The 12,582-nt window shown below is 37.5% G+C and overlaps 2 protein-coding genes across 2 annotated transcripts; both read left to right on the forward strand.

The window, feature by feature from the left end:
• Nucleotides 1-734: 734 nt before the first annotated feature.
• Nucleotides 735-4,893, forward strand: LOC107434356 (tyrosine-sulfated glycopeptide receptor 1). The gene has a single exon (XM_060817493.1). It carries the CDS (start codon nt 1,192-1,194, stop codon nt 4,444-4,446), a length of 3,255 nt encoding a protein of 1,084 aa, XP_060673476.1. The 5' UTR covers nt 735-1,191; the 3' UTR covers nt 4,447-4,893.
• Nucleotides 4,894-8,350: 3,457 nt separating this feature from the next.
• Nucleotides 8,351-12,320, forward strand: LOC132799074 (tyrosine-sulfated glycopeptide receptor 1). Its single transcript, XM_016045820.4, has one exon. The coding sequence runs from the start codon at nt 8,905-8,907 to the stop codon at nt 12,178-12,180; it is 3,276 nt and encodes a 1,091-aa protein (XP_015901306.3). The 5' UTR covers nt 8,351-8,904; the 3' UTR covers nt 12,181-12,320.
• Nucleotides 12,321-12,582: the final 262 nt, after the last annotated feature.

A 12,582-nucleotide genomic window follows, 5' to 3' on the forward strand; every position in this document is an offset into this window, starting at 1 on the left:
GCTGGACCGGGTCCGTTGACGGGAAAATCGATTAACCCGACCCGTACATAAATTATTATTGTATATATATATATATTCTTTTTTATAAGATGACTCACAATCATAATCAATCCTCAAGAAACAGAAATAACAAAGTGGCATTAATTAAGGAACGTTAGAAAGAAACAAAAAATAAACTTTTGTTGGTTCACTTATTCCACACCAGATGTTACATGTTCTTTTTTTTTTTCAAACTTTTGAATAGTATGCAAACCAAAAATAAACTTTTCAATATCTAAAATCAAGATATGCATCCATGCTTGAATTTCACATCCTCAGGTACCTCTGTCAACTGTAATTAGTTTCCTACAATTTTCCTCTCTCTCTCTCTCTCTCTCTCTCTCTCTCTCTCCTTGTTTATACTTTAATTTTCTCTCTCTTTTTTTCCCATCAACTTCAAGGTCTAAGCATATTATTTGGTCTAGAAAAGACTTATACCTATTGAAATATTAAAACCTACAACAGTGTAACAATAACCAATCAAAGCAAATGAACTATCAACTCAACTATTATTATATGGTGCTGTCAAAATATATATATACACGCTATTCTATAGTATTTTTTACCTGGTTCTAGGTGGCCAAATTCAGAATCATAGTCTCTAAGACCTACCTAATTTATGTTGTCATGGTCATTATTAACAGATATATTGATTTGATATGTAATTAATAAATCATAAGGTAATGCAATGGTAACTAATAAATCACAAGATATGCTATGCTGTAACTTTTGTTAATATATAGTGTGGTAAAAGTACAATAGGAGTAATAAAGTAAAACAAGCCTAGAATCATTTACAAATTTTAAAAGCCTAGCAAACCATTACATCTTGCATTTGGCTGCGTTATGTTACAGCGCTATTAAGTTTTGGTATCCGTGCACAAGTCAACTTATATGTATGGAGTTGGTACGGCAGGAACTTGATTCTTCATCATCATCAAAATGAGAACAGGTCAGCTGAACCAAAAGTAAACTCTTATGGTCAATGGATGTTCTCTGACATCTGCAAGCAATTTCTCCAAAACTTCGTTTACATCAAATAAAGAGTCACATATATGTGACAATAATGTGATGATTTGGTTTTCTGCTTCTGCTGATGAGGGCGATGATTGAGTACTTAGCACTGGCAGGCCCTTGTTTCTGCTAACTCTTTATGCCCATGTTTTCTTCCATGGCTGTCGTTCGGGTGAAAGTTGACAATAAAAGCTCCTTATCCTCGGGGGCTTATCCCAATCCAACATGTCAATTGGCCTTTCCATTGCTCTTGGTTACTTTTCTGGTACTGACATTCTTGCCTTGCTTTGCCCGAAGCGCCTGCAACCAAGTCGATCATGATTCGCTCTTGTCCTTCTCTTCATCTTTTGTGCAGCTCAATTGGTCTTCTTCTCCTGGAGATTGTTGCTCGTGGCTTGGTGTCAATTGCGGCGGTGGTGATCGTGTTACCCATCTGTCGTTACCTTCTTTTGGCCTCTCCGGCATCATCTCTCCCTCTATCATGAACCTCACCTTCCTCACTTACATCAATCTCTCCCACAATACCCTCTCTGGTTCTCTCCCATCCGGGTTCTTTGACTCCCTTAATCGTCTCCAAGTTCTTGACTTGAGCTATAATCGAATCCATGGCCAACTGCCCTCCTCTCAAAACAACAGCTTTATCCAGACGGTGGACTTGTCGAGCAACCTCTTCCATGGAAAGCTCCCGTCTTCGTTGTTTCAGCCAGCTATGGTATCTGGGTTTCTAACCAGTTTCAATGCTAGCAACAACAGCTTTACTGGTGCTATCCCCATCTATGTCTTTTGCAGCAACAGTAGTAACAGTGCTTCTTCCCTCACGTTGTTGGACTTTTCCTTCAATGAATTCAGTGGTCAGATTCCTCCTGGACTGGGTGGCTGTTCAAAGCTTCAGATATTCCGAGCAGGTTTCAATAATCTATCCGGACCAATCCCAGATGACATCTATGACATTGCGACACTGGAAGATCTATATCTGCCTCTAAATCACCTTTCTGGACCCATCAGCAATGCCATCGTCCGGCTGACCAACCTCAGGACCCTGGACCTCTACTCCAACCACCTCAATGGCCGCATCCCAATTGAGATCGGGAAGCTTTCCAATTTGGTACAGTTGCAACTCCACATCAACATGCTCACAGGTCCTCTGCCCACATCTCTCATGGAGTGCACCAATCTGTCCACCATGAATTTACGTGTCAACTCTTTGAATGGAGATCTCTCATACTTAAATTTCTCTACTCTCCAAAGACTTACCACCCTGGACCTTGGCGAAAACTTATTCACAGGTGAGTTACCTCGCAGCCTCTTCTCTTGCAAGTCACTGACAGCTGTTAGACTGGCTGGTAATAAGCTCCAAGGACAGATCACACCTGATATACTAGCGCTGCAATCCTTGTCTTTCCTCTCCATCTCTAGCAACGACTTCACAAATTTCACAGGGGCAATCAGAATTCTCGTGGGTTTGAAGAATCTCACAACTCTGGTCCTTGCCAAGAGCTTTCGAAGTGAGGCAATTACAGATGATGATGGCTTGTTAGACCCAGATGGATTCCAAAATCTACAAGTTCTTGCTCTTGGTGGTTGCCAATTCACTGGTCAGGTGCCTAGCTGGCTAGCGAAACTTAAGCAACTTAAAGTCTTGGACCTGTCCGTAAACCTTTTTACCGGTTCCATTCCTGGGTGGTTTGCTAATCTGACCGATCTATTCTACATAGATTTGTCAAGTAATAGACTTTCTGGAGAGTTTCCTACGGAACTATGCGAACTGCCAGCTTTGACATCAGGAAAGGCGAGTGATCACTTGGACCGGAGTTATCTAGAGTTGCCTGTATTTGTTATGCCCAATAATGCTACCAATCAGCAGTACAATCAACTCTCCAACCTCCCGCCAGCCATATACCTACATAACAACAGCCTCAGTGGCAATATTCCCGTAGAGATAGGCCAGTTGAAGTCTCTTCATGTTTTGGATCTTAGTCTTAACAACTTCTCCGGCAACATACCGGATCAAATATCTAACCTTACAAACTTAGAGAAATTGGACCTTTCAAACAACCATCTAACTGGTGAAATCCCTGTTTCACTCAAAGGTCTGAGTTTCTTGTCTTCCTTCAGCGTGGCAAACAATGATCTTCAGGGAGCCATACCGGTTGGAGGCCAGTTTGATACTTTTCCCAACTCCAGCTTTGATGGAAATCCCGGGTTGTGTGGCCCTGCAGCTGTGCGGCATTCTTGTCCTCAACCACAATCTGTAACACGTAGAAGGTCTAACAAAAAACACTTTAGTGGACTCATTTTCGGGATCTGTTTTGCCACTGCTATTATTGGTGTCATGCTGGCAATGTGGATACTGTCCAAGAGGAGGAAAATTCCAAAAGCAGATATTGACAAGATCAACTCAGACTTTATTTCTATCAACTCTAACATAGCAGTCACTCCTGAGGTTGAAAAAGATACCAGCCTAGTTATATTATTTCCCAGTAGTACCAACAATATCAGGGATCTTACTATATCTAAAATCTTGAAAGCCACTGACAACTTTAATCAAACAAACATCATTGGCTGTGGTGGTTTTGGTTTGGTCTACAAGGCAACACTAGCAAACGGTACCAAGCTGGCTGTCAAAAAACTCTTAGGTGAAATGAATCTAATGGAAAGGGAATTCAAAGCAGAAGTAGAAGCTCTGTCCACAGCCCAACATGAAAACCTGGTTTCTCTTCAAGGTTATTGTGTGCATAAAGGGTTTCGACTATTAATATATTCCTATATGGAGAATGGAAGCCTGGATTACTGGTTGCATGAGAAGGCTGATGGGGCTTCCCAACTAGATTGCCCAACTCGACAAAAGATTGCAAAGGGAGCAAGTTGTGGGCTGGCTTATATGCATCAAATATGCGGACCACACAGTGTGCATAATGATATCAAGTCCAGCAGCATACTGCTTGATGAAAACTTTGAAGCACATGTTGCAGATTTTGGACTGTCCCGTTTGATTCTTCCTTATCATACACAAGCTACAACAGAACTTGTACGTACACCCGGTAACATTCCTCCAGTATATGAAGAAGCATGGTTGGCCACTTTGAGGGGAGACATATACAGATTTGGCATTGTTATGCTTGAGCTGCTTACTGGGAAGAGGCCTGTAGAAGTGTTCAAGCCAAGGATGTCAAGAGAGTTAGTTGGCTGGGTGCAGCAAATGAGGAGCGAAGGTAAAGAAGAGCAAGTGCTCGACCCTTTGCTTAGAGCGAAGGGCTTTGCAGAAGAGATGCTGCAGGTGCTGGACCTGGCCTGCATGTGTGTCAACCAAGACCCTTTCAAGAGACCAACAGCTAAAGAAGTCGTAGACTGGCTGAAAAATGTATGCACCTCCCAATTGTATGGAGAAATATGAATTGAATGTGGTCATCAATTCAAGAAGAAATATGGTATCTGATTCTCAACCCACACTTTGTAATTTCGTAAAGTTGATCATTTTACTAACTAAAATTATGCAGTATTATGAGATGCCATTGTAAAAAAATGTTTAATTATGATAAAGATAATAATTATGAGCAGAAAAGAAGGTTGAAGTTGACGAAAGTAGTATCTGTATTAGTTTCATCGAGTAGCAGGGGCATAACAACAAACAGTTAACGTGCAAAGGAAACAGCAATCATTAGAACTAAAAAACCATTGGAGATGTTCAATTTGGTTCTGGGTTATTGCTAATCAGCTTCCTCCGTCATTATCATTACCAGAGAAGCATTAAAAAGTGAAAGTCCAGTCAAAAAGAAGAAGATCCGGAAAACAGTTAAAAAGCATAAAATAAAGAGGAGGGGGGGGGGGGGGGGGGGAAACACTCTTCAAACATAAGAATAAGAAGAAAACCAACCGTTTTCAATCACTGTCGTGTTCATGAGATTCTTGATCTACCAGTAAAGTTGGAACGCTTTCCAAAAAGATATTTCTCGTGTTTGATTTCTAAGGCAATCATGAATTTTTTCTTTCTACGCAAATTGGACTGGGTTTGGTATGATTATGTTAGTGTACTCTTTAAAGATTAAATGTTTTGAAAATCCATTAGCAAGAAATTTTAATTGAGAAATTTTACTTCTTTTAATTCTTGCAATTAAGACAAACACGGATAGCAGGAGGGAAAAGAAAATGTAATTAAGAAAAATGGAGGTATTAACTTTGAGTATAAAGAGACAAAGGATAGAAGGGGACGAAAATGAAGAACATGTTTAATAGGACCAAGCTGTGAGGTCATTTGCCAATTTCTTCAGAACTTGTGAATGTTTAATAAAAAATAAATAAAACCTCTAATTTTTGGTTTTTCTCTCTTACTCATATATGAATTTCACATTCTCACCCTTTCTATCCATTATAATTAATTTATTTTTGCTCTGTCATTCATTGTCCATGTTCTTTCCCATCAACTACAAGATCTAAACTCATCATTTAGTTAAAAAGTTTTTAAACCTACATGAGTGTCTGACAACAACCAAATAAAGCAAATGAACTATCATTCACCCAAAAAAAGAAAAAAAAACAAAAAAACAAAAAAACAAAAGGCAAATGCTTATATGATTCTAGGTCGCCATATTGGATATTTAAAGAAAATGGAAAAAGAAATATGTATATATATATTAATTTACTAATATGAACATGATCACTCACAATATCATAAACATTGGTATCAAATTATATATAATTCTAAACATATATGCATATCTATTAATTTAAATTATATGTAATAGTTGGTAATTTATCTCATAATTGTATATAATACGGCATCCACCATGTTGTCGGCAATCTCACCTGTAATAATCGGAGTATATGTACATATTACACACACACACACACACACACACACAGAGATATGTTTAAGTACGAAAACATATATAGCAGAAAAACACAATTTGGATAGGTAAAAGATTTAAAAAGTACCGAATGATGTGAAAGAAAAAAAATAAATCGGAGTCAATAGTCTATATGATCTGTTAGACTTTCGCATGACAATTAAATCAGTATCAATTAATCTATATAGAATAAAAACACAATTTGGATCGACAAAAGATTTAAAAAGTACTGAATGATGTAAAAAATTTTAAAAAAAAAAATTCAGTATCAATAGTCTATATTGTCCATTAGACTTTCACACAACAATTAAACCATTATTTATCGAACGACAATTAAATCATTAAATTATAAAATTTACATATATTAATATAACGTAAAAAGACAAACAAACAAAATTGACTTGAAGTATTTAGCTTCAAGAGGTAGTTAATATATATATATATATAGGTCATTTCTGGTGTGGACATTTCCACCGGAAAATTGTCCTGATATAACTGGAAGAGAGTCATAGAAATTTATCTTATAAAGAATAGTAGTATTAGGTGTGTAATTTTGTCTGATGAATATGGACAAAGTATTTGTGGTTGGATATTAATATATATATATATATATATATATATATATTTGTCACCGATTAATAATCACATAATAAAATTGTCATGTCACGTTATTCTTCCTATAATTTTATTTTTTTATAGCTTAAATCAAATAAGATTTCATTGAATATATCATTATTATAGTATGAAAGTTCATATAAAAATAAAACACTATAACATATTAAATAAATTTGTTATGTTAATGATATTATAAAAAAGAAAAGTTTGACAAAGAGAAATATACTTTAAAAATACCACTTGATACTATAATAGTTACTATTTAATTGTTTTTTCATTATTTAACTATTTTTTCATTCATGGGTCTCACGTAAACATTGGACGACATGTACTTGGTCAAATACGTATTATTATATATAGAGACTTTTTTTTTTTCCTGTAATTTATTTTATATATACATCGTCAAAAATGCATTATCTTTATAAAATAATGAACATGATTATACACTATTTTAATCAGATTTCTTCATGTTTGATGGCTTAAAATTCCAATGAGGCTAATAGCAAAGTCATAAAAAAAGACATAAAAGTACTTTTTTTTTTTTTGGGGGGGGAAAATAAGTAATGTTTTTCCTGAACAATATTAGAGGTCCATATGAAACCATACTTTTTATTGTTATAATTATTATTATTATTATTTTGTCTACAAATTGCAATAAAGCTAACAAAAAGCCACTATAAAACGCATTTAGATATAAACTTCTCATGTAGGCAAGCGTAACCACTTTCTTTCAGGGTACATTTTAGAAAATTTAGAAGAAGCAATAGAGGAAAATCTCATATTGGAAATTTCTCATGTTTATGCATTATAAAGGCAAAGGAACTTATGATCTTATTTTTATTTATCAAAATAAAAGGTAATTTGGTCTACGTGGGATAACAACAACAAATATATGTATATATATATATATATATATGTATGTATTGAACTTGGTAGTATGTCGTAAATCTTTGAAAGAAACATAAGACAAAAAAAATTGTTAGATGTTAAGCAAATAAAGTTAACAGAAAGAGTGTATTACAAAAGAAGACATAGTTTAAAATTATTAAAATAAAATTGACCAGATTAATTTATCAATATAAAATAATTAGTCAAATTTCATACTGTTAATTTACAGAGAAATTTATTCATTCTCCATCAAATCAATCTATTTCCAAGTTTTTGAATTTTTGGAGCCTAATAATGTTTATATCATTAACCAACTTCAAATTATTCTCAATTTTATTATCACTTTCAATAGTTTTACTTATTTATTTATTTTGATGGAAATAGTTAATAATAGTCCACCAAATGTAATATATATATATATATATTATGCTGTCATAGTCAGTATAAATAAATATATGAGTTGAAAGTAATTAATAAAACTTTAGTTAATGGAAGGGTAACTATTAAATCACAAGATAATGTAATGTAACATTTCTCAATATATATATATATATATATATAATAGGATAAGGTACAAATGGAGAAATATAAAAAACCATCTACGCTTATAGTTTGCTAAGTTATTTTAAAGAACTATGGAAACCACCAAATTTAAATAAAAAAACATTTTTTTTTATAAAAAAAATCTATTAAGCTGTCTACTTGTATCAACTAGACATAATTCAGAAAATAAAAAATAAAAACCATATCAACTGGACATGTTTCATGCTTCCAACTAGGGGAATTTAGAGTGCGGATAAGTCTGTCTTTCCCACTATGAAATTATTTTATCACCCAAAGAAAAATAAATTAAAAAAAAAAAAGAGGTGAAAAACAATGTTGAGAAGTCAAAAATCATAAAAAAATACGTCCGTCAAAAGTTTATAAAAATACCCAGTGTCTTTATTCAATTATTATTCCTCGTCAGACTTCCACAAAATTGAAAAAAGTAAAGCAAGCAGTTTTATTTTATTTTATTTTATAAAAAAATTATATTATCTTTTTCCCCGCTCCACAATAAAAAAGAGAATGGGATTTGTGGTGTTTACTTTTGATATCCTAGTGCACACGCCAAGTCATATATATGGTTGATGATGGTAAGGAAGATCATGATTCACCATCACCACCATCATCATCATTGATCATCAATCATCATCATCATCATCATCAAATAAGAACAGGTCCAACAGCCACTACCAGCCGCCCTGAAACAAAGTAAACGCTTATGGGACTTCATCAATTTTATTTCACATGTCAACGTCAATCCCTGTGTTTCTATCTTTGCGGGTCAATGTGTGTTCTCTGCCATCTGCATCCAATCTCTCCAAAACTTTGTTTACACCAAATACAAACTCAAACACAAACACGCTGATTTATCATTATGAGGATGATGATTCAGTTTTCTTCTTCTTCTGCCGATGAAGGTGTGATGATTGAGTAGTGGTTGTTGTGCTGTTGTGTCTGCTATGACTTCTTTCATGCCCACGTTTTCATCCATGGCAGTTGGTGTTCCGATGAAAGATGACAAAAAGAAGAACTCTTCCTTATCCTCAGGGGTTGGTGTCAATCCCACATGTCAATTCATCTTTCGGTTGGTCTTGGTCAATTTTCTGCTACTAATATTCTTGCCTTGCTTTGCCCGAAGCGCCTGCAACCAAGTCGATCATGATTCGCTCTTGTCCTTCTCTTCATCTTTTGTGCAGCTCAATTGGTCTTCTTCTCCTGGAGATTGTTGCTCGTGGCTTGGTGTCAATTGCGACGGTGGTGATCGTGTTACCCATCTGTCGTTACCTTCTTTTGGCCTCTCCGGCATCATCTCTCCCTCTATCATGAACCTCACCTTCCTCACTTACATCAATCTCTCCCACAATACCCTCTCTGGTTCTCTCCCATCCGGGTTCTTTGACTCCCTTAATCGTCTCCAAGTTCTTGACTTGAGCTATAATCGAATCCATGGCCAACTGCCCTCCTCTCAAAACAACAGCTTTATCCAGACGGTGGACTTGTCGAGCAACCTCTTCCATGGAAAGTTCCCGTCTTCGTTGTTTCAGCCAGCTATGGTATCTGGGGTTCTAACCAGTTTCAATGCTAGCAACAACAGCTTTACTGGTGCTATCCCCATCTATGTCTTTTGCAGCAACAGTAGTAACAGTGCTTCCCTCACGTTGTTGGACTTTTCCTTCAATGAATTCAGTGGTCAGATTCCTCCTGGACTGGGTGGCTGTTCAAAGCTTCAGATATTCCGAGCAGGTTTCAATAATCTATCCGGACCAATCCCAGATGACATCTATGACATTGCGACACTGGAAGATCTATATCTGCCTCTAAATCACCTTTCTGGACCCATCAGCAATGGCATCGTCCGGCTGACCAACCTCAGGACCCTGGACCTCTACTCCAACCACCTCAATGGCCGCATCCCAATTGAGATCGGGAAGCTTTCCAATTTGGTACAGTTGCAACTCCACATCAACATGCTCACAGGTCCTCTGCCCACATCTCTCATGGAGTGCACCAATCTGTCCACCTTGAATTTACGTGTCAACTCTTTGAATGGAGATCTCTCAGACTTAAATTTCTCCACTCTCCAAAGCCTTACTACCCTGGACCTTGGCGAAAACTTATTCACAGGTGAGTTGCCTCGCAGCCTCTTCTCTTGCAAGTCACTGACAGCTGTTAGACTAGCTGGTAATAAGCTCCGAGGACAGATCTCTCCTGATATACTGGAGCTGCAGTCCTTGTCTTTCCTCTCCATCTCTAACAACAGCCTCACAAATTTCACCGGAGCAATAAAAATTCTCAAGGATTTCAAGAATCTCACCACTCTGGTCCTCTCCAAGGGTTTTCAAAGTGAGGCAATTCCGGATGATGATGGCTTGTTAGACCCAGATGGATTCCGAAATCTACAAGTTCTTGCTCTGGGTGGTTGCCAATTCACTGGTCAGGTGCCTAGCTGGCTAGCGAAACTTAAACAACTTAAAGTCTTGGACCTGTCCGTAAACCTTTTTACCGGTTCCATTCCTGGGTGGTTTGCTAATCTGACCGATCTATTCTACATAGATTTGTCAAGTAATAGACTTTCCGGAGGGTTTCCTAAGGAACTATGCGAACTGCCAGCTTTGACATCAGGAAAGGCTAATGATCACGTGGACCGGAGTTATCTAGAGTTGCCTGTATTTGTTATGCCCAATAATGCTACCAATCAGCAGTACAATCAACTCTCCAACCTCCCACCAGCCATATACCTACATAACAACAGCCTCAGTGGCAATATTCCCGTAGAGATAGGCCAGTTGAAGTCTCTTCATGTTTTGGATCTTAGTCTTAACAACTTCTCCGGCAACATACCGGATCAAATATCTAACCTTACAAACTTAGAGAAATTGGACCTTTCAAACAACCATCTAACTGGTGAAATCCCTGTTTCACTCAAAGGTCTGAGTTTCTTGTCTTCCTTCAGCGTTGCAAACAATGATCTTCAGGGAGCCATACCGGTTGGAGGCCAGTTTGATACTTTTCCCAACTCCAGCTTTGATGGAAATCCCGGGTTGTGTGGCCCTGCAGCTGTGCGGCATTCTTGTCCTCAACCACAATCTGTAACACGTAGAAGGTCTAACAAAAAGGTTCTTATTGGACTTGTTTTCGGGATCTGTTTTGGTACTGGTATCATTGTCATCATACTAGCAATGTGGATATTGTCCAAGAGGAGGATAATTCCTAGAGGAGACACTGACAAGATTGATTCAGACAGAATTTCTATCAACTCTAACATTGCAGTCGCTCCTGAGGTTGAAAAAGATACCAGCCTAGTTGTAGTGTTCCCAAACAATACCAATGAAATCAAGGATCTTACCATATCTGATATCTTGAAAGCCACTGACAACTTCAACCAATCGAACATTGTTGGCTGTGGAGGTTTTGGTTTGGTCTACAAGGCAACACTAGCGAACGGAACTAAGCTGGCTGTCAAAAAACTCTCAGGAGATATGGGTCTAATGGAAAGGGAATTCAAAGCAGAGGTAGAGGCTCTGTCCACAGCCCAACATGAGAACCTGGTTTCTCTTCAAGGTTATTGTGTGCATGATGGCTTTCGGCTATTAATATATTCCTACATGGAGAATGGAAGCCTGGATTACTGGTTACACGAGAAGGTTGATGGTGCATCCCAACTAGATTGGCCAATTCGAATAAAGATTTTGCAGGGAGCAAGTTGTGGGCTGGCTTACATGCATCAGATATGTGAACCACACATTGTGCATCGTGATATAAAGTCCAGCAACATCCTGCTTGATGAAAAGTTTGAAGCTCATGTTGCGGATTTTGGATTGTCCCGTTTGATTCTTCCATATCAAACTCATGTTACGACAGAGCTTGTTGGTACTCTAGGTTACATTCCTCCAGAATATGGACAAGCATGGGTGGCCACTTTGAGGGGAGATATGTACAGTTTTGGTGTTGTTATGCTAGAGTTACTTACGGGGAAGAGGCCAGTTGAAGTATTCAAGCCAAAGATGTCCAGAGAGCTGGTTGGTTGGGTGCAGCAAATGAGAAGAGAGGGTAAACAAGAGGAGGTCTTTCACCCTCTGCTGAGAGGGAAGGGCTTTGAAGAAGAGATGCTGCAGGTGCTGGACGTGGCCTGCATGTGTGTCAACCCGAACCCTTTCAAGAGACCAACCATTAAGGAAGTTGTTGATTGGCTGAAAAATGTAAGAACACCACATCAGCACCAAGATAATGATTAGTGTAAAATTTTCTTTCACTGCATTCTAAAAAGAGTTGTGTATACTTGCACATAAATATTTTGGTTTACCAATGCAAATTTTCACAACACATGACCTGTATGCAATAGCTATTATACTGCTTTTCAACATCTGTGATGAAACTGCGATAATCGGTTGATTTTTAGACAATCCAATTCTATTGGTTTACGAAACAAACACCAGAAAGTAGTCAACTAGCATATAATAATTTCCTTCCTCTCTAGCTCAAGCCTCAAGAATGCTAGCTCTTCTAACTGCAGCCTGTAACTTGCACAGAGGTAAAGGCTCTGCTGACCTCAGTCCAATCCATAGATTCTAAATACAATAATTAGGAGTTAAAATGTGTTGAAGCTAATGAAAGTAGTAATCCCTATGAGTTCCATC

The sequence above is a fragment of the Ziziphus jujuba genome, chromosome 1 (assembly GCF_031755915.1).
Source record: "Ziziphus jujuba cultivar Dongzao chromosome 1, ASM3175591v1".
NCBI classification, from domain to species: Eukaryota; Viridiplantae; Streptophyta; class Magnoliopsida; order Rosales; family Rhamnaceae; genus Ziziphus; species Ziziphus jujuba.

Bases quoted from the DNA above. Each gene is read 5' to 3' on its own strand.
- LOC107434356 (XM_060817493.1), top strand. From the start codon at position 1,192: ATGCCCATGTTTTCTTCCATGGCTGTCGTTCGGGTGAAAGTTGACAAT.
- LOC132799074 (XM_016045820.4), top strand. From the start codon at position 8,905: ATGACTTCTTTCATGCCCACGTTTTCATCCATGGCAGTTGGTGTTCCG.